Below are 23,558 nucleotides of genomic sequence, written 5' to 3'. Positions count from 1 at the left end.
AGTAAAATTTAAGCTTCATAGAAAGTACTCCACATATTTTCATTAATTGCATAAAGGAAAGACTAGAAATACTATATCTGCTTATGCTGCATTATATCTACACATTTTTCAAAAGGAAATATTCTATTTTCCATTTGGGACATCAGGAGTTTTAGGCATTCAACATAAGTTATCCACAATGGGAAATTCAAACTCCTAAATGCTTCTTTAAGAATTGTTCTCAAGAATTTTTGTGTGAAGAAAACTCCGTAAAGAACATATGCTTAATGTGAGCTATTTAATTTAAATGGAGACAGGGAGGGTAATTTTATATTTAATATCAACTGCAATGTCATAATTATTTTATTCAAAGAGACACAGATTATCTAAACTTTCCTTCTAATTTAAGCAAGATCATATTTTATGCCCTTCAGGTTAATAAGAATGTACTCTTTTAAAGCTCACTTGAGAAAGTGTTTTTTTAGTAACATTCGAAAAACATATCAAATCCTGTTCCTGTGAACTTTTCTTATTGTCACTACTTAGAGTATTTATAATCCTTAAAATTGGAAAATGTATCTATCTCAGATTCAGATATCATCCCTTTTTTCTTTCTGCCTTTTTCTCACTTTACAGTCTCTCCAGTAGTTTTGACAGTTAACCTAAACTGATCTTCTAAGATTGTGGATCATGAAATTTGTCACATGTTTTCTAATTAGTAAATCATGAGATGGTTGTGGTACCAGAGAGGTTTAAAATGATGAGCTAAATTGAGAAAATGTGATTTCTCAGCAAACCACAGTAGGATAGAGGAAAGAATAATTAAAGTGTAAATTTTAACTACGGTTAAAACAACAAGAGGAAAAGAAAAGATTTTTCACAGCTGCTTTAAGGTTTTCTACTTTACTATGATTTTCTGCAGATTTAAACTTTTTTTTCTATGAAAAGAACAGAGATTGGAGAATGTCCTATTGTTTAATTTCCTATCATTTTGATTTAATATGTAATTTCAAAGATAAACTTAAATGGATTGATTTTAAGAAAATGGTTACAGTTACTTTATGTACAGAACCACTAATTTTGCAGGAGGATTTCTACTTGTCTTTTAGAAGGCATATCCATTAAGAAAATTAGAATGATTGCTTATATATGACCAACGAGACATTTCGAAAGTCTTAAAAAGGCAAACATACAAATGAAAAACCCAGAAAATCATTCATGGGATATGAAGTCATTAAAATCTGGAATTCTAAAACTTAAGTTTACACTTCATAGGCTGCATTTGAGAGCAGGTCCACCACAGCTCGTAACGATTTATTTAGCTTTAAGGATTAGGCCTTGGAGCTACAATGGTCAGCACCTGTTTTGAACATTCCTATGTCTCAAACTTTAATGAATATTCTTTTCTGAGCAACAAAATTCCATGGCAGTAACACGTTTTTATTATATTTTCTATAGTAACACATTTACCCAGGACCCACGGTAATATCATCCACTCGACGATGGTTGGTGGTGGACCTTGCCTGTTCAAGTCTGACCTGTCGATGTGCTGAGAGGCAAGCAGCAGCAGGAACAAAAAAGTCAAATAGGATGCTGTATGGCAGATGAACTTGATAAATGGCTTTCTGATGAACAGTCCAAGTGGGCTTTTAGGAGCTATAAGGTAGCACACAGAGAAGACAGGAAAAAGAAGTCCTATTATGAAACATGTCACCATCTTCACTGCCCAATGTCTTCTCCTCCAGCCTGGGAACTCATCGTACCACCGAGATGCAAGCAGCTGTTGGCAATTGGGCTGGGCAACAAACTGAATGGAAAGGAAAGGAAAAGGAAGAGTCAGTGTCACATGTAATGGTATCAGTTCATCAAGAAAAACACACAGTTATCTTTAGGGTCAGTTCTGTTTTAAATAATTTTATATTTAGACAATCATAAAGCATTTTAATTCGTTCTATGAACAACGCCCATTTATTGGATATTTTATACCCAAGGCATAGTGCTTTGTGTTTAGCCAGACATGACAGAATTCAAAATACTATGGTTGAGCTTGAGGAAGCAAAAATAGAGCTGAGGAATAAGAATATTCATGGGAAATACTGATAAGTGAACAAAGCTGTGTACAAAGATAAATGCATATATGTACGAATATAAGAATTGTGATATATGCATGGCATAAAATAAAAAATGTTAAATGGTTATTTCTTGGTTTAGTGGTTATTTTCTGGTTATGACATAATACTTGTTTTTCATTTATATCCTTGAGTATACTTTTAACATTTTCTATAATAAACACTAGTTTCATCATCAGAAAAAGTAAATATACTTTTAATTGGGTTGAGGCAATAAGAAAAACATACATGAAAACATATTAGGATTACCAAAATGTAAATGATCATAGCTAAATTTGGTGGAAATAATACAAATACCTTACCTAAGTATAATCAATTACCATATACAAAACTTTTCACAAACATGACCTCATTTTATTCTGCTAACAAGTTTGAGATGTAGTGTAGACCTTACTCTATTTTAAGGATGAGGATAGAAGGAATTATAAGAAGTCAGTAAATTTATTCATTAGTAAATGATATAGTTTTGGACTAGTAAATGATAAAATTTTGGACTATCTGGTACAGTATCTTATTTTTCTTTTTCTGCACACTACCTTTCTCATTGGGACCGACAGCTAAGTGTTATATAAATTCAGAGGAAGTTTTCTCTTCCAGATGGGATGGTCCGAGAATGCTTCCCAGTGTGTCTGAGATATGAATAGGCAGATTTGCAAAAGCAGAGTGGAGAAGGGAAGGCAATTCATAACAAGATATGGTGGGAGAGAGAGATCATACACTGATGAGAAAGTATATGGTGTGTTTATGGGATGCCCCATGAGCTGCTTTGACTGTAGTAGAAGCTTTAGTCCCTTATAAGGGACTCGGGAAAGTTCTGTTGGCACCAAAAATAGGCCTACCCTAAAAGCAAACTGGATACTTGGCCCATTCATAGGACTCCCTCCTGCTCGGTATTTCCCATTTGCTTCTTCAGTCTTAGCCTGTATGGATCTCCTTTAGGCAAGACTTTGCCATTACTCTTTTTTGAGGGTAAGCAAGCAAATAATCTCTGGGTATACAGAAAGGGCCTCAATTATCACAAACCAAAAGCTGTTTGAGAGTTAAAGGAGCGACAGGTGATTTACTAGAAGAGCACTTCAGTAGTTGAGGTTAGTTGAGGTGTGCAACCACGTGGACTGGGCATAGAATGTTTTCTCATGCAGCTGTTTCTCTTCACCTTGTCTTGGATATCCCCCTCATCAAAGGACATAATGGGCGAAGAAATATGTAATAAATTAAGTTTACAATAATGGGTTAAGTAAAGGCATCTACAACAAAATAAAACTCCATTTATCAAGACTGGGATGATGAGGCTCTCTTCATTACTTTGTAAGTAATTTATTTAAGTAAGTTTCAAGCTCTGTAATTAGTAAAGCTAAATTTTATAATTCAAAGAATAGCCTTTCTTAACACAATCCTTGCCTATTATTCTGGTCAAAAGCAGGTATCTGAAAGTCAAAATAGAGTTCTTGCTGATACATCTGCAGAGTACTGTCAAATAGTGATACAGGTCATTAACAAGCCCTCTTCTCTTTAAGAGTTGGTCCCCCCTCCACACACACACAATCCTTCCCATCAGCATTTTATAAACAAAGCATAGGCTACCATCTTCTTTCTATTTTTCATGCAAAATATTCTTCATAGGATTAGAATTTAGCACAATTGAACGGTCTTAATACAAGGGAGTTAAAGAAACCTACAAAAAATGCAAGATAAAACAAGCGTTTGCTACAATTTCACTAATCCTCACAAATTGAAGAAACACTAGAAGGGATGAAGTATGAATAACACAGTTTATACGCACAGAAAAAGTAAAAGAAAAGTATGTACTTTGTTCAACATGGTCTGGGTAAATTCTAGGACGAACAAACTCTGCCCTTCCTGGCCAAAATCTCATTCGGGCATGGGATACTCCAGAGCAATTGAGCAAATAACTTTATTGGGAGCACTTTAGTTTGCCTAGGTAAATATTCCCATTGCCTAATACACACACATAGACTGTGTTAAATTACCTAGAAGAAGAAAATCATTTAATCCTTGCCATTGCCAAGCACTAGGTTAGCCTTAATTTTTACTAATGCTTTTCCTTAAAAGACTTTTTTCTTTAATTATTGGAAAGCATACATCTATGCTTAGTAAACCAACACTGTACACAATTTTTTATTAAACACAGACAGTGAGGTTTATGCAGAAACAAAGAATAGAGACAGGACTATATATGAAGAGCAGGAATGAGTGTGTGTATTTTCCAAAAATTTGGATAGTATTTGCCTACAAATTTATTCTAATCATAGGATTGAAATAGCCCAAAGACTATTCCTAAGAATCACTGCAAATATAACTATTCTCACAATGGTTTTATACCCTCTTTCTACTACACCTGTTGGCTACATGTCTGCAGCAGCTTTCCCCAGATCGTATCCCATTATCTCATAAATTAACAGATTTTCCATGAAAAATTGATTTTTTTTTGGTTAAATTAGTTACCAAATTAAGGAGTAAAAGAATTAAACTTTTATATTACAGGACTTTTCAGAGTCTTTAATTGCTAAAGTACATTAAAACATTTCAATGATCTCTGTGTCCCCTCCTTCCTTTAGTTGATTATTTTCCTACATGATTCCTTCTTTGTACTTTGTTCCTTCTTTGTCCCCTCCTTCCTGCCTTTCTTTCTCTCTTTTTCCCCTCCCCCTGCCCGCTCGACTCTCTGTCTCTTGGTTTACTCAGTTTATTTAGAGGAACACTCAGCTTAACCCAAACCCCCTCTGAAGGAGACCCTCAGAGCGGGGCCACCCTGTCTTTCTGACACCTGCCACTGGTCCATCCCAGCAAAGCCCTCTCCAGAAAGGCCATCACATTGCCTGCAGCATGTTGAGAGCACAGATCCTGCCTTCTCTGCTGCATTTTTCTACTGCACATTGAGTCACAGGAACTACCATCTTCCACACCATTCCAGCACTGGCGGAAGTGGGGTTTCTTTTCAGGCACACTTTATGACAGGCCCGTCTCATCCTACAGTTGTTGACCATTTCCAGCACAACTCTTGCTGTCACATTAAAATTCACATTAAAACATTATAAACATTCAAATTCACATTTGTGCCATGCATTTATGAAAGATACTCTGTAAAAAAAGAAAAACTTCCTATCCCACTTTTCAATAACCTTTAAAAACATTTCAAAAGCCTGATCTCATGGTTATTTATAAAATCATTGAGTCATGAATTCCAAACACTGAAGAAACTGTGAAGATTGTTGAATCAAATCTCATTTTTACAAATAAAGTGAGATCCAGTATTAACCATTTAAAAATAATTACTCAAAATACTAAAACACTCAAAACCATTAAGGAAACCAAGAAAAAAATGTTGAGGAGAATGAGAATAAAGCTGAAAAGTAAAAGCAACAAACAAAACACCAAAAAAACCCAAAACCAAACAAGAAACCTCACTACCACGTAGGGAAGAATTAAAATATTAATTGGATATGGACAAAGTAAGGAGAAGAGGATTCAAAAATTAATGGAGCCCTAATAATTAAAATAACTATGGATCAGATTTATTTGGCATTTGTCCTTTCTTCACCTTTCAGTTTTCCAACATATTTTTCTAGTTTAAAAATGTGTATCTGAAGTTCAGACTGGAGTCTTATTCTCTATAAGAGCAAAATCTAGATTCTGGTAACAACCAACCTGGCTAGTTTATGCATCTTGACTAAGTCAGATAGTTACATGTGAGTCTCAATTGACTGCTGGATGCTTATAAAGAGTGTTGAAACTTTTGGATTGAATGTTTTATAGTGATTTACATAAGGGCAACCTGATTCTTTTGCTTAAAAAGGACCACAGATTCATATACATGTCAATTTCCTCTTGGTCTTACTATTTATTCTTTAGCAACTCAAAAATAATATATATCCTTTGGGGTTTTATTTCCTCTGCCCAGGTGTGTTTTTCAACAATTCATTTTGTAACGTTAATAGTGAGGTTTAAGGATTATTTTAGGTAGAAGGGCTTCAGGGAATTTTTTCGTCCATAGCTGAGAAAACCTTTCTTCTACTTCAGCCCTAACTTCCTTCATAGCTGCCAATGCCCTTTAATTGTCTGGGCCTCCTCTTATTTCCTAGAGATAGCTCTGCTTGTGTTCCTAAGTAAAACAATTCTTCTAGTCTCCCGGAGCACAGTCATACTACACAACTAACCAGACCCTCCTACTTCACTAATCAAAGCATCATTTTCACCAGGTCCTCCCTAATTTAATTAAGCCAATACATTCTGCATCATCCATGAATTAGACATTGGCTAGATAAGTGGGGAGAGGACCAAGATCTGTAAGAATCAGATAAATCTGTCTTCTGGGAACTCAAAATATGTTGGGGACTGATCATATGACTGGGTAACTTAATACAGTGCATTAAGACTTGTTATAAAAGGGGTAAAGAGTATAGGAGAGATTATGCTCAATATGAAATAATCAGAGGAAATTGAAGAAAGAAAGCGGAATTTGTTAGTTAAGCCTGAAATAACAGGTACAACTTGGTAGGTGAATGTGTTTTAATTTAGATTTATAGAATATCATGTTAAAAACTTGAGAATGGAGTTAAATAGGTTCAGATGAGCTACCCTTTGTGAAGGGTTACAATCAATGGTGTATATACTACAGATAGGGCGTAAAGAGTAATTGCAGCCATATTTTGGGATATAAATGAAAATGTTTATCGAGGCAATGCTTGTGTCTAAGTCCTTGCTGCTCAAAGTGTGAGCTGAAGCCAGTAACACTGGCATCAATTGGGAGCTTGTAAGCAATGCAGATTCTCAGGTCCCACTTCAGACCTGCTCAACAAGGATCTGCATTTAACAGTGTGATTCCTATGAATGGTAAAATTTGATAAACACTGCTTTAAAGGATTTGATATCTAATGAAATTATCTTTAGCTCCATTTTATCTGATAAACACCTAAGGCGTAGTTTTAATCCGATGTAAATATACATTGTAATGTCTATAAATCCTGGGAGTGTGTGTGTGTGTGTGTGTGTGTGTGTGTTTGTGTGTACACACGCATATGTAAGAGCAGGTATGCAGGAGTTTGTTTTAAGCTAAACCCAGCTGTGGACGGTTCGAGAACTTGGATGATAGGGACTAGCCACAGAGTGGTGGTTCTCAGAGTTGAGTAAGCAACAGGATCACTTGGAAGCTTGTTAAAACTCATGTTCCTGAACTTCGCCCGCAGCATTTTTTTTTTTTTTGAGGAAGATTAGCCCCGAGCTAACATCTGCTGCCAATCCTCCTCTTTTTAGTGAGGAAGAGTGGCCCTGAGCTAACAGCTGTGCCTGTCTTCCTTGACTTTATACGTGGGATGACTACCACAGCATGGCTTGCCAAGCAGTGCCACGTCTACACACGGGATCCGAACCTGCCAACCCTGGGCTGCTGAAGTGGAATGTGTGAACTTAACCACTGTGCCACTGGGCCAGCCCATACCCCCAGCATTTCTGATTCAGTAGGACCGAGATAGGGCCCTAAACTTTGTATTTGTACCAAGTTCCCAGGTGGCACCGACGTTGCTGGTCCAGGGACGAACTTTTAAGAACCACTGCCTCAGAGAAAAAGACTTTTGAGCAATGTAGGATAGTCTTCCAGTTTTTCTAATTTTTTTCCTATTTTTTGCTTTACTCATTTAAGGTCATTCCTCTTATTGAGGTCATGAAAAGGCAAATTTCTGTGAGTAAAGATGCTTTTGAAGGGAGTTACAAAGAAGTCACATATCTAGCAAATGTTCTATGGTACAGATCAGTGTAACATAAACACGAAAATATCAAGAGTAATCCCCACCAAGTCACTGACCTCTAGTGCAGATGGAAAATCTGAACATGGGGCAATGGCAGTCAGAGGACGAGAGCTGATCAATTCACTAGATAAGCATGAATGCCAGGAAGGGACCCAGACCAGCATGAAACGGACTGGGACACAGTGGACATGACAGACATGAACAGATGATACAGAACCTGGACCAAAGGAGGAGAATAAAATTCTCATACCTAGTTTGTGACAGATAATTATCCTATGTATCACCATTTGCCCTCATCATAACCCTAAAGTAAAATGGCAAATCATATTGTCCTCATATATTTACATATTATCAGGCTTAAGAGGAGACAGCTTTGGAAACAGCCCACTAGAATTTAGATCCTGTATTTGCTGCTTCCTGATTGCATGAATGTTAAAAATTATTAAACTCTCGGTGTGCCTTTCTCCTGGTCTATGAAATGGGGATAATAGAAATACTTATTTCATAAGGTCTTTGTAAAATTAAATGAATTAATACACAAAAAATACAGCAGTCTCTTGATCATATATGTTCAATAAATGCCAGATATTATCATTACTGCACATATACACATATATATTTGCATACACAAGGATATGTGTATACACACACGTGTCCATATACATATACAATCACTTATGTTTATACACAAAATATATTATTCACTTTCAGCATATCACAGAGTGTTGTGGTTATACTTATTTATATATATTTACATATTGTATACCTAATTTTAATTAACATAATGTCAAAAAATGGGGGATTAGTTTTAAAAGATTTTTACAAGGAACTTACATTCAGAAAATAATAATAATAATTCAAGCATAAGAAAATACCAATAAAATAACTAGTTGATTGAGTTTTTGTCAGCCTCATTAAAAAATAAAAAATTAACAAAGATTTAATCATTTCTGAGAAGATGCTGGCTAAAAAGCTTCAGATTAGTCAAGAAGACTAGTTGATAAACTTTAGATTCTGTCCGCTGCAAACTATCTTGGCCAACAAATGCCCTGGCTCCATCTTTTTCAAAGAATCTTCTCTCCAGTCAGAAAACCTCTCATTATTTTCCTTGGATATGCATGTCAAATTCAGAACTACAGATTGAGATTCAAGGAATAGCTCCAAGCATATCACTAGGGCTCCACTTCTGATGTCTACACATCCAGAAGAGAAAATGATAACTAAACTCCATCTGATAGTGTTGGTGAGGCGGGGGCAGAATTAAACTTCTTAAATAATTTATGGGCCTAAATTCAAAATTGGTTTGGCAACTGAGCTGGGATGATGAGTGGGCAGTAATGGGAAGTTGAAAATGCAGAGGCAAAGGAAATAAGGTGGGAGGTGATAAACTCAACATCGAATGCATTAAACTATTGAACTTGTCAAACAAACAAAATCCAATATAGGTAGTGAAAAGGTAGAGTCAACAGATATTGTTAGTTCTCTGAAAATCACAAAGGTCAGCTGTTGGTATAAATTCTACATCTATTCACCAATAATCCTCTTCAGGGCGGCTATGAAGAACTGTTTTACACTATTATGGAAAATAGATGAAAAAAATGCCAGTCATTTCTAGGTGGCTACCTAGGTGCTTTCTTAAAAGTGGAGAAGTGGAGACAGAAAATTATAGTTTTGAAGGAACCACCATTTATTGGTTGAATCATGTAGTTGAATAAGAGAATGGTAGATGGAAAATGGAGGAAAGTTTGGTCATGATTCTAGCCAGCTCTGAACGGGCTGGTTCCCCAGTGTTTCTATAAGCCACCAACAATTTCTGCACAGAGAAGTGGCATGTTCAGAAAGGGTGTCCACTCTTAACTCAGAGTCTCCTGGAGAGACTCCTTCTGAGGAATAAACTCTTGCTTTACTTTCTTCCACTAGGACACGAACCTAGAAAGGAAAAGAGAGACACAATGGGAATGAATACTAGTTGTTCCCATGAGATGAAAGAATATAGTCACTCTCCTTTTCTCTTCCCTACCCTTTTCACATAACATCAAGACCAGCTATTTCTGAGAAAATTAAATTGTACAAAACTCTGTAAAATAGGGTCTTCTTTATACCTTTTTTTCAGAATCAACAGTTGATATCACAGAAAAGACTCTCCCCCTCTACCCTGACAATTTATATACATAAATAATTTAAGTGAAGGTCACATTTGTTTCAAATGTGTTAGATCCTATAAACTGATAAGTTTTTAACTCTAGTCTCAGGGTCAAGAATAAGATCATTTCCTTTCATCCTTTCTAATCTCTTTTCCTTCCACTGAACTCTTTAATGCCTCCCTGACAACAGTTCCTGAGACTATCTTGGCTAACAGATTTTCTGGGCTAAAAAATAACACTCAGTTGTTAATTATCTGTTTATTGAGGTTGGAGTGAAATTAACTAGTTTAAGATGGAGAGAGAAAAGTCATGTGTTTTGGAACAAGCAGAGCCCACACAGTGGCTGCTCCTGCAGCTCGTGCTGTCTGCTCTAACTTGCACGGCAACAGAGGGGAGAGCAGAACATCAACAACACATAAAAGAGCCAAAAGGAGAAAGCAGATTCACATAACTCTGCCAGTCTGTGACATCCGAGAAGAATAAAGAGTAAAGAGTCTGTTGAAAGGGAATTATTCTTGGGGTCATTTTGCATTCTTTATCCCTCCCTCACTCATCTACTTGTTACCCATGCCTGTTTGTCTGCAGTTCCTCTCATGCTGACCCTTTTTTCCAGCCCCACTGCCCTAGCTCTAACCTAGGTCCTCAATTTCTCATAAGGATCATTAAAAAATGAGCTTCCTTTTTTCTTTTTCTTTTTTTGTTTTTAAAAAAAACAACCTAAGTTATGTCCTTAAAAACGAGACATGTTGGGGCCAGCCTGGTGGTGTAGTGGTTAAAGTTCGTGTGCTCCACTTCCATGGCACAGGGTTTGCAATGGATCCCAGGGTTGGACCGACACATTGCTCATCATGCCATGCTGTGGCAGTGTCCCATATACAAAATAGAGGAAGAATGGCATGGATGTTAGCTCAGGGCCAATCTTCTTCAAGCAAAAAGAGAAAGATTGGCAACAGATGTTAGCTCAGGGCCAATATTCCTCACCAAAAAACAAAAACAAAAGCAAAAGCAACAAAGGATGTATCATGTCGTCTCCTTCATTGTGTTTTTCAGGATCGCCACTTGCCATGAGTACAGGTGTTGCTTGTTCATGTCCTGGTCTGTGTAACCTTATGATAGCTCCCTGAGTTAATGCATAACCCAATGTGTAAAGACAGATTGTAAGGCATGTGTGAAGAATGACCCGAAATAAGGAATAAACTATTGTTCATGAGGATATTAGTTACTGAAATTGTGGACCTGCAACCCTCAACAGGAATTCGTCAAAGGAACTCAACCTGGACCTCATAGTGCAGCTAAGAACTTCACTGATTATTGTTCTAAACCAAGATACTGCTATCCTTCTGAATATTGAAAGTTTTTGTATATAAACTATATTTCCATATGATCTCTGAGGTTTTCTTAAAACATACTTGCTCATTGTGTTAGTTTCCTAAGGCTACCATGACAGAGTACTGCAAACATGGTGACTTAAATTAACAAAAATGTATTATCCCACAGTTCTGGAGACTTGAAGTCCAAATTCAAGGTGTTGACAGGCCATGCTCTGTCTCAGACTCTGCGTGGAATCCTTCTTTGTTTTGTCCTGCCTTCCGGTAGTGGCTGTCAATCCTTGGCATTCTTTGGTTTATAGCTGCATATTCTGACTCTCTCTCTGTTGTCACACACATGGAATTCTCCCTGTGTGCCTCACTTACATCATCTCCTCTTTCCTCATAAGGACACTAGTCACATTGGATTAAGGGCCTATTTTACTCCAATATGAACTAAACTTAACTAATTTCATCTGCAGTGACCCTTTTTCCAAATAAGTTCAATTTTTGAGGTACTGGGGTTTAGGACTTTAGTATATCTTTTGGGGGGACATAATTCAAACCATACCTTCATAATTACTCATTTTCTAGTAGTTGCTTAGTGTATGGCTTTTGGTTCTATAATTTACATAAAATTTTCTATTTTGAATGCTACAATATATTTCAAGTCCATAAATAATTTTTAAAAACCCAGATAACTCTGTGTTGTAACCATTATCTTTTTAGATATGATTGTTAGCCCATATATATTAGCAACCAATGTTCTGGATGAATTGAAGAAATATTGCAGTTGTGGATTGTGGTCTTGGATCTCTGTCTTTCACTTCATGTTCCATTTTCCTCCCTCTCCTCACTCCATTCTATTTCCCTATTTCCTTACTTTCTCACAAGGATTTATGATAAATGGTAATGAGTAAGAAGAAATAAAGAAGAGAGAATTATCAATAAAATTACAAAATGAGGGGCCTCTACAGATAGCGAGTCAGCTATCCACGTGATGCAAGTTTAAGATTATCTGAAAAAAAGTCATATAAATAAAGCCATCTCCCATATCATTCTGCTGCTGTAGTTAAACCTTCTTCCTAAGGACTTTCTGGAGATGTGTGTATTTAAGTCGCATAACATGTTACATTGTTTAGGTAAGCAAGTTCGTTAAGCACATACACAGTTGTCACCTGGTTGAGACAGAGCTTTCACAAAATGGGATTAAAAAAATACAGCTTTGGTGGCTGGAAAAATTAGAGGCATGAAATCTTGATCCAGTGCAGTACTATACCCTCGCTGAAGAACCCCAAGGATGCAGGGGAAATCTATGGATACTGAAGATCTGAGAGAAGGACATCTGAGATGGGAGTGTGTAATAAGAATCTCCAACATAAGAAAGACTTTGACTACCTATAGTTTTGCCTGATTTTATCATCTTCCAATTATTCAATTATTAGCATATTTTTTTCTATTGGAAAATTACCACTGGATAGTCACACAGATGCATAAACTCAAATAGCTCACAATTCATTATTTTGGACTATAACACTGCTTATCCAACTGTATACATTATATTGCTTATTGATACACCATCCCCCCAATGAGACATGAACTCCTCTCTATCCAGTCATGGCCTAAGTAGGTAAGATCTAGAGAGTCCCTGGCATCAAAAACCTATGTTGTTTAACTCTAATTCCCTCTGACCTCATATAATTCAGCTATCTAAACACAACAACAAAAAACAAACAACCCAAATTAAAAGAATGGGCCCAAGATTTGAACAGATACCATCAAAAGACATCCTGCTGCTAAATAAGCAGGTGAAAGATGCTCAACATCGTTAGTCATTAGGGAAATGCAAATTAAAACCACAATAACACTACAAACCTATTAGAATGGCTAAAGTAAAAAACGCTATCCATGATATGTGTTGGTAGGAATTGGAGAAACTAGAACTCTCATACATTGCCCATCAAAATGTAAATGGTCAACTACTTTAGAAAACAGTTCACAGCTTTTTAAAAAAAAATTATACACACACCTACCATGTGGTGAACCCATTCCAATCCCAGGAATTATCAAAAGAAAAGAAAGCATATGTCCATACAATAACTTGCATACAAATGTCATAGTGGCTTTGTTTTTAATAGCCAAAAACAAGAACAATTCAAATTTCCATCAACCAGTGAATGGGTAAACAAAATGTGGTATATCCATACCATAGAAGATTACTCAGTAATAAGAAAGGAAGCACTATTGACGGATTCACATGGTGGAATCTCAAAATAATTATGTTGAACGAAAGAAGCTGGAAGGAAAAAGAGCACATGGTGCATAATTCCATTTGCATAAACTCTAGAAAATGGGAACTAATCTACAGTGACAGAAAGCAGATCACCAGTTACCTGAGAAGGGGCACAGATATGCAGAGAAAGGTTATAAGGAAACCTGTGGGGGAATAGGTATGTTCACTATTTTAATTGTGGTGATATTTTCGCAAGTGTATACATATTATGAAAACTTACCGAAGTATTCACTTTAAATAGGTGCAGTTTATTGTATGACAATTTTATCTTAATAAAGTTGTTTACAAATGGTTGTCCCTATTTTGCTAGTGCCACAGAACATTCAGAATGGTCTACCTTTAATCTGTTACCAATCTTTGCAAGTCAGTCTCTTAACTTTCTCTTGTATTCATTTCCTATTTTATTTCAATACCATTCCCTAGTTCAGATTGTCATGAGATAGTATCATAATATCAAATGTCATTATTTCAGGCTTAAACTAGGAAAATAGTCTACTTTCTGCCCAAGTCTACTAGCCTCTGAGTTCTTCTTCTTCTAGCCTATGCACCATACTGCTGAGGTGGTGGACCTTGCAAGAAAAGTAACTGTGTCTCTTTCTCAGTAGAAGTCTGTATTGTTACTTCATGGTCTCCAGCAGGAACTTCCAGGTTTATGAAAGCCTACAGGGCCCTTAGCTTCTTTACCCTGACCACATTTCCCCAGCCTTAGCTCCTCTACTTTGACCCAGCCTTTCCTCCCCTGATCACATCTGAGTCTTTCTTACTATGTAGGTTTGCATATGCTGATACTTCTGTCTGGAATTATCCATCTCCCATGTTCTCATGCAGAATTCCTATTGGCCCTCCAACTCAGTTTCTAATTCTCTTGGTCACTGCTAGAGTCAATTGTTCTTTTTCCCTGTACTAATATTGTACCTTAAACATACAGTCACGATTGCACTTACTGCCTTTCTCTACCACATATTAATTATGAGTTATAGTGAGATATTTGAAAGGGTACCACATTTTTCATCACTTGATCCCTGGCACCAGTGCCTGGCATTAAGATGTCAATGAATGTTTACTCAACTGAATTAGCTGCTGAACATAGCTCAAGGCTTATGTGTCCATTTAATCAGGCACTTACCACTCATGTAATTTTCACAGAAAAGCCTAGTTGAAGTCATTAAACTCAGCACTAGGAAAGAGAGTACCTTATATTGTTGTGTTTATTTTCAGAAATTACAATATTAGCTGCTTTTCTCCTCCATATTGTAATGTGAAATAGTCCAGGCAGCTTCCTAAGAGATCCACTGTGTAGCTTGAGTGTGGGGTGAGAAGGCTGCCTCCGTCCAAGTTAGATGTCAGGGTTTAGAAACTATTGAAAATCAAATTCCTCCTGGAAAATACATCTTTACAAGGAGCAGAGAGGCAGTGTATTTCAAGTAGTTGTCAATGAAACGCACTTCAGAGACATGCAGTTCAATTCCACAAGAATCAATGAAAGAGGGGCAAGACCTGGAAGTGGCAAACGCAGTCTTCAGTAGTCTTGAATCCTGTCAACACTGCTTTAAAAAAAATAATAATAATAGTATTCTTTCTTCTACCTTGCTCTTTTGTACAACCAGAGATATGCATGTCTGATGAAAAATGTAAAAAAACAAACAAAAAAAAGAGATAAAGCAATCTCAAGGAGCTTGTTTCCTTGAATATAAAACTGTTCATGATATCCAAACATTGGCAAGAAAAATCCAGTGTAAAATACCAGGAAAACATGATGTTAAAAATGCATATATATAAATTACAAATATTTTTTATCACGTTTAATCTCTATACAGAGGATAGATATTGTTCACTACTCGTATAAAATTGAAACACTTTAGAAATAGATTCAAAGTTTTGTTCTCTAATGTTATTATCAAAGTATATCAGAAAACATATATTGACAGGTTAAAGCAATTTGTATGTTTTGAACTGAAATTCTCAATACTCAGTATCACTCTGTTCCAAAAGATAAATATATCCCCATATTTCACTTCATCAAATTATAAGCTTCTGTAATACAATCTGTTTGTAAATTATGGATTGTCTCTAAAAGATTTTCAGTAGTTATGTTTAAATATCACAAGATGTGAGTGGAGTGTTTAGGCATCAGTCATGCATACATAATCTGACTCCAAAGTCCAAGGCAAATTCTATAACAAGCCCAGTGTATAGAAATAGTTTAATTTCTATTAAGTTTCCTATGCCTGCATTAGTATCCATTCCAACCTCTGCCCCCGCCACCCCCACCATGACCACCACAGTATAATTCAGGGAATCCTATGGGCAGTAATCCGACAATTTGTAACCCTTCTGCTACTCTGGGATACCTAAAATTGCTTATCTACTTTCCTAGCAGCAGAATGAAGACTATCTCTCTAGAACTGCTTATATTTAACTGGCAATGATCTGATTATGAGATGAAAAGAATTCATACAAAATTACAGTAATTGGATTCACCTCAATTTTCATTTGCATATGAAAAATGTTAAAAGGTAGTAAATGTCAGAGATTTAGGTCCAAGAACTGATGGAACCTGGGTTCTCCCCAGGTTCTTTCCACCCTGGGTTCTTCCCATTGCTCCTGTCTTGGGTCTGAGTCTCCTCACCTATACTGACTCTGGGAGGAGGAAGGGCAAGAAGTCTTCATGTCCTCAACCTTCAACGCCAGCACCCTCTCTGTCCTAAAACAGGGATTAGATTTCTTGGTTTAAACATAAAAGAGGCTTCATATTTGATAGTAAATTTAAATAGAGTTCCAGTCTTAGCAGTGATAAAGATAATCATATTTACACAGAATGCCTCTCTTTCTTTGGTGACTAGACTTAAAATAGAAATAAACGAAAGTTATGAGAAGGTTCACAAATGCTCAAGAGTTTCTTGCTGAATTCTCTCTAGTGTTAGGAAGTTCACTTGATAGCAAGCAGAACCTGTCTGCTTCATATCATGTAGACATATTGTGGCCAACTCTGCGTAACTATTTAACCTCCTCCAAACATTTATAACACAATTTTTGGTGCATCATACATATGCGAAATGTAGTCAAAATATTTACTTATATTTCTCTCAGGATAATTTTACTTTACCCAAAATATTTTTGAAAGCTAAAGACAGTTTGAACTTATGTTCTTTTACTAAATTCAGTAAGACCATGATACATTTTCTGGGTACTTTGGTAGACACCTCATTCCCTCATCTGAAAGGAATTCAAAAGTCACAATAGGGAATATTTTCATATCTGCTCCCAGAATTCAGGCATAGTGAGTGAGAGTCTCTAAAACATATAATATTTAGATTTAAAGTCCTAATTTCCAGTCATCATTTATTCACTTACTTGAAAGTGAAAAAGCTAAAGCCCCAAAGAGTGGCAAAGAAATTTTCTTTTTCTTTCTCCATATAAATAAATGGCATCCAAATAATCGCTACCTTCTCAGCAGGCTGAAAACAGATTTCTCATTTAGCAAAGGGCTAGAGGAGGCTTTATGACATAATTTCTTGGGATTGACATATTCTCACTATTTCATTTTTACCACAATAATCTTGTCATGTCTGTACAAGTTACAAGTCTGCTCAGGAAAGGAATGTCCTCCTCCAACTGAAGCCAAATCCAAAAGCAAATTTTCCATCCCAGGATACTGTGAAGACAGAAAAGTGTGGGGATGTAACGACGTGGAGTCTCTTTAGAGGTAGTTTTTCACAGTGTCACTGCAGTATTGACCTCAAAAGGTAGCCAAATGTTTAAAGGCTAAAAATATTTTCTGAGTTGAGGATTTGGAACATTCCCGCATGAGCTAAGAGGTAATGATATCTTCTGGTACTAAATATCAGCATCCAGATGCTGCCCAATACTCAGATTTGAAGGAAATTTAAAATGTCATAAAGATCTGTCAATCACATTGAAGAGATGTCAAATAAGTATAACATATAGAAAGTCTTGTCCTTGTGAAGAGTATAGATTTAATATTTAATAATAATTCTATTGGTAATCAATAATCATTGTAGAATTGCTAATTAAGTGGAGAAGGCAAAACTTTGTATGTGAAGCAACTGAAGAATGAGAAATTATATCTCCTTTCATCATTCACCTTTCCTCCCTTTGTACACACATTCTAAGCCCCAGTAGTCCCCTGTCCCAACAATGCCTCCTCCTTATTCAGCCTCTCCAACCATGCCATCTTCTTCTTCCCTGGCTGGTTTTCATTCTGAGAAAGTTTTCCAGAAACATCCTTCACAGTGGTGGGTTTTCTCTCTATATACACATATCAGCATCGATTGTAACACATAACATTATAATTAACTTTATCGCCATATTTATCTCTGTATACCCCCATAGCAACTTGATATTATTTATCTCTGCATCTATAATGCTTTGCAGAGTTTCAGGTACAAAGAAGATTCTTGAGAAATCTTTTTAGAGTAAATGAATAACTATATGAAAGACAACAGTAGAAAGACAAACTATCTACAGCTTTCAAAATTGTGCCTAGGTTATTTTATGGCTTTAATACTGCTATGTAGCCTGGAAGAAAGGGCCAAGTCTATGCATATGGCTGAAAGCTAAAGAAAGAAATGTATACAATAAGATCTTGTTTCTAAAAGAAGTCAAAGATATATGGCACATTATATAACTGGCTTTAACACTCTGTCCTAAGAATTAAGAAGAAAATTACTGTCTCAATAAATAACCATGACCATGAGATATGGAAAAGGAACATATACTTTAATCCTGTTGTAAATTAATTACTGATTTCTGAGTGTTCCTGGATTATTAGACTTGTACTCTCCTGGTTTACGTAAACATTGAGATAAAACATTGATCCCGGGCTTATGTATAAGACTTGCAGTATCAGTAAAAACAAATGTTGATTGTGACTGTGTTTTAATAAGCAATGCTTGAAGAATAAAATAAACCAAAAAATGCACAAAACTTGCTTTTTTGGCTTCTGGTTTTAGTTTTAGAAGGAGTTGCTTATTTACATTTTTCAGATTTTGAGGGAGTTAGTTACTACTTCCACTCCCAAGAAAAAGTACTTGGTAAAATTTTCTCATTCCTATTTTTCAACTGTGGTAGAATTAATTTTACAGCTTTGGTATGGGATTAATTGTTTTCACATCAAAGAGAAGGGCACAGCATAGAACTACAAATATCATATGATTTGTTTCCGAGCTAAATATACTGTTTAGTGGGTACAGCCTACTTACCAATTACGTCATTCATCCCTTCTCCTGCTAGAAAAAAACTTCAACTGATGACTAACCTTCTTCATGGGTCTTGAATCTCTCTTACCTCTAAGGTATAGGATCTGTATGACTGAAGATATCTGGCCATCAATTTTATTATAGATTCTCAATTAACAAGGGAACTGCCTCCACCCTTTTGGGCTGCTACAACAGAACATCAAAGACTGTGTGGCTTATAAATGACAGACATTTATTTTTCACAGTTCTGGAGACTGAGAAGTCCAAGATGGAGATGCCAGCAGATTCAGTGTCGGATAAGAGCCCAGTTCCTGGTTCATAGACAGCCATCTTTTCCCTGTAACTTCACATGGCAGAGGAGAGAAGGGATTTCTCTGGGGCCTCTTTTATAAGGACACTAATCCTATTCATGAGGGCTTCATCCTCATGGCCTAATCACCTACCGAAGACCCTACCTCCAAATACCTTGGGGGTTTAGGTTTCAACATGTGAATTGTAGGGGTGACACAAATATTCAGTCTACAGCAGGACTAAAGGAGATGAAGACAGAATTTTTGAAGAGAAAGATAGACTATGACTTTTATATCAAAGTAACCTATCGAGAAGTAAATTTCTAGGGTCTATGCAATGCTGTAAGATGTCTAATTAGCTATTTTCTCTTATATTAGGGAAAAGTTGATTTTATTCTCCAAAATGAGATTTTATTTAAAAATCCTTTTCACATAATAACAGTAAACCAAAGTCTGTTGAATATATGAATTCTCAAGTCAGTGTTCTAAAAGGTCACACTGAATCAGTTTAGACAAAACAGCACTAAACACCTTTTCTTAAAAGATATGTGCTTTTTACTAGAGATCTATTATTGCTGCTCATTTTGTAAACCTTCTTTTGTTAGCATTGTGCAAATCCACAAATAAAGATAATTATTTTAATATCATATTAAATGGATGATCATAGTAACAGTTATTTCAAACAGAAGAATATTCTAAGAATTTATAGTGTAAGCAACTGCACTTTGAAAATGTTAGGTGTGGTACAAATGGTGCAAAGATGATCATATTGTAACTTTATTCAGTTTGAAGCAGTTCATTAATTAGTTATGGAAATAAATCTCTGATTCTAGTTTAAAGATTACTAAATTCTGTAACATATGTTTTCCTTTTTTTTTTTTTTTGAGGATTGAGTTCCCAGAATAAGTGAATCACCAAAATGTTGATCAATTTAAAGTCCACTTTGATTATTTTCCCTCCCATTCAGAATATGAGTCTCACTGTAAGATGTAACAAACATATTTAAGAAAGAAATTGATAGTTTATGAAGAGATTTAAGCTGAGTCACCTCCTGTATTTCTTTACATATGGTTCACCTTAAATGCGTGGCTTATTTACCTTGTCCAGTAAAATATACACATTTCCTTTCCTCAGTCTAATGTAGCGCTGTTCCAAGACATACATCATGAGCCATATGCGTAATTTAAAATTTTCTAATAAATACACTTACAAAAAGGAAAATAGAAACAGATGAAATTAATTTTAATAATAGATTTCATTTAATCCAACCTATCATATTGTGAGGTATAAGCAATGTAAAACTTATTAATGAGATATTTTTCATTTTCTTCTTTTGTATCACATCTTGGCCATCTGGTGTGTATTTGACACTTAGATCACACTTCACTTTTGACAAACTACATTTCAAGGGCTTAATTGCCTCATGTGGCTGGTGGCTACTCTATAGACCACACAGATCTAGAGTTTTTCAAATTATAGAGACTAATAGATATCTTTTGAAAATTCAAAAGAAATCTCAAAAAGAGTCATGAGTACTGTATGTGGAGAAGAGTAATTCTGTTGTTTCAGTGGCTATTAATAAAAAATTTATTTCAGAAAGGAGTAACTGTACCTATTTCCCTGGCTACCCTCCTCTAAGCGTGACTAGCAAGCAGTCAACTAAATTGAATGATTCCCACACTTCTTGCCCTAGCTCCCCAATGCTACCTAGTGCAGGGAATTTGCACTCCTCTCTCCGCTTTAGAGTGTCCCTCCCTTATAGTGATCAGAAGAAACTAGATAATGAGGATCTGTAAGATTGCAGAAATGGAGCCTGCAGTCCCAGCCTTCTGTTCTTAGGAAGTCCTTTGGAGGCAGACAGCCCTGCCTAGGAAATGAGACCTGCTCCCACACACTTTTCATTGCCACCCAATCAGTAAGGAATCCACTGGTGTTGATAGTTCCTATTTTAAAATGTAAATAACACAGGAGTAGTTCAGTCTATCAGTCTGCGACATCTTTGCAAGCAATAATTTTAAGAGGAAGTCAGATTACTTTCCTTCTTGCAAAGATTATCTTTCAGAGTAGGAGCAGGCTGTTCAGTTTTGATTTTGGAGCACTTCTTCAATGGGTTGGCCTGGGAGAGTTTCTACCGAAGGGAGATTTGGAGAACCTAATGGCCCTGGAAGAGGTGTCTCTAGAGATGGGTGAGAGACTGAAATGGAAGGGAGGGGTTGAAAGATATGGCCTGCACATTAGCAAACATCTCAAATGCCTGGGATCTCAAAATTTCAAACACCTGGCTTATTAATTATTTGCTTTTATTTCTCAAAAGAGAAAGAAATACAAGAGGTTTGTTTCTAACATTTATGATGCATATGATTGAAAAAGTTGAAAAAAGAAAATACCCACAGGCTCCCACATGCACACACTGTGTCAGACTTACCAAGATTTGTTCTTCTTAAAAAGTCAGAGGTGGAAGGTCCTTCAAAAATCATCAAGCCTCACTTCTTCATTTTAAAACCATGAAATTGAGGTCCATGGAGGTCAGATGAATTTTCCAGGGCCTCAATACTGGTTTGCGGCAGAGGCAGAGCTGGCTCCCTATCAGATGTGGGGCTGATTGGGACTGCCGGGTCAGTGGCAGGCTCGGGACTGAAGTCAACCCCAAAATGAAGTCAAAATCGCACAGGTCTAAGCCCAACTCAGTAATTACAGATTTTGGATGCTGGTGGTATCACCAACATCACTTTATACCATTTTGCATTCTTTTATGTAGACAACGAAAGACATAAAATCAATAATACTTGTTTAATCAAGCTCTAAAAATTGGATGAAATAAAAGCTAAGCGCTCCATTCTAAAGTACTGGCTTTGCAGTTACGAGGGCTTTTCTTTTTTTCCCCCTGATCTTATGAGTCCTTGAGATTGTTGTAGATTCTGTTTCTCATGATCTATACGACAAACAACCTTGAAGGAAAAAATGGCCCTTCCAAAGAGAAATGAGTATTTCTATTGCCTATCTTCCAAGTCTTACTTGGTGTTTCTAAAAAGAATTAAAAGCATGTCTCAAGCTTAAAGGATTTGAGGGAGAATAGTAATTTTATGCGGGATAAGATGTAGCGGCCTGGACATATATCAGGGGAAGAAAAAGACAAGCCAGATGGAAAAAAAAAAAAAAGCTTGAATGCTTTGTTTTGTAGTTTGGTTTAGTTTAGCTTTTCTCAAACTTTCCAGACAGGGCAGAAACTCTGGAAGGTCAAGCGGAAGCATCACTTATTGATCCCAAGGATTAATGGAGCAATTTCCCCTGCTAAAGGAGAGATGTGCTCAGGAAGGCGAGAAGATGAATACAGCGACCAAGCAGTCATCATATTTAATAAGAATCTGGATATTCCTCACTTCAATTTCGACTTTTATATGGGAAGCGTCCAGATTCACCCCTATGCGTTCTTTTCCTGACTCCACATCTTCAAGCAATCACTGAGAAGGATGATTTTTCCTGCATCTTATATTTTTCACTCCCTCCTCTCATCACTCTTGCCCAAGCTACCATCATTTCTTGTCTGAAACATTTTAGTTATTTTCCCCACTCTGTTCTAAACACGGCACCTAAAGCGATCTTTTCAAAACACAAATTTAATCATGGCACTTTGCCGCTTAAGCCTTTTAAAAGCTTCTTGCAGCTTTTAGGATGAAAACTAAAATTCTTAATGAGGACATGCCTGATCTGGCTCCCGCCTACCATTCTCCAGAATTTCTCACACCCGTCGCCCTACTGTCCTCCGTACTCCAGCCCCACGGGTCTCTCCCCTCCATAGAATCACCCCACAGGATGCTCCCTTTGTCTGCAATGCTATCTATACCCCCACCTCTCCTCTACCTCTTTATCTCCCATTCCTCAGTCTGCCTGGAACATCAAGACCAGTTCAATGCCTACTGGCATTGTTACAAAGCTTCTGATATTCTCCTTCGTTATACTTTTTAAAGGTCGCACTAATACACTTATTTGGGTAGTTATTGTTTTATACTATTTTTTCCCGCTAGACCACTAGTTACATAAGGACAAGAGCTATACTTGTCATATTCACCTCTGCGATCCCAATGCCAAACAATGCCTGGCACATGTAGGTGTACAAATATATTTGTTTATGAATGATTGATAAATACATGTATGCAAGTATAAATAAATCAGTGAAAGTAATGTGATTCTTATCTCTCCTTCCCTAAACTAGTTCTCAGCATGCCGGCGAATTTGCAGGGGTCCCATGCTCTAAACCTGAAAGCACTTATCTATATCTAATTTCTGGACTTGTCCACCTTTTTTCTGAGATTTTTGCCTGAATACGGCTGGACAGTATAGCATGAGCCACCTGCTGTTCTCAAAGTGGAGAGAGATATGCTATTTGCAGGCTAAACGTGCATATCACCTGTGCATAGACCTATAAGGAAAC

At 36.6% G+C, this 23,558-nt stretch overlaps 1 protein-coding gene across 4 annotated transcripts in view; it reads right to left on the bottom strand.

Moving 5' to 3' along the window:
- Nucleotides 1-23,558, bottom strand: part of TRPC4 (transient receptor potential cation channel subfamily C member 4) — a 206,894-nt gene that overhangs the window by 50,647 nt on the left and 132,689 nt on the right. For all 4 annotated transcript variants that reach the window (XM_046663667.1, XM_046663666.1, XM_046663669.1 and 1 more), the window contains one exon: nucleotides 1,450-1,786. In XM_046663667.1, the coding sequence (XP_046519623.1) occupies nucleotides 1,450-1,786 (337 nt within the window). The remainder of the gene's footprint in view (nucleotides 1-1,449; nucleotides 1,787-23,558) is intronic.

This window comes from Equus quagga, chromosome 6, assembly GCF_021613505.1.
Source record: "Equus quagga isolate Etosha38 chromosome 6, UCLA_HA_Equagga_1.0, whole genome shotgun sequence".
NCBI classification, from domain to species: Eukaryota; Metazoa; Chordata; class Mammalia; order Perissodactyla; family Equidae; genus Equus; species Equus quagga.
The sequence above is the reverse complement of the archived record's forward strand: the minus strand, read 5'-3'. Positions and strand labels throughout refer to the sequence as shown.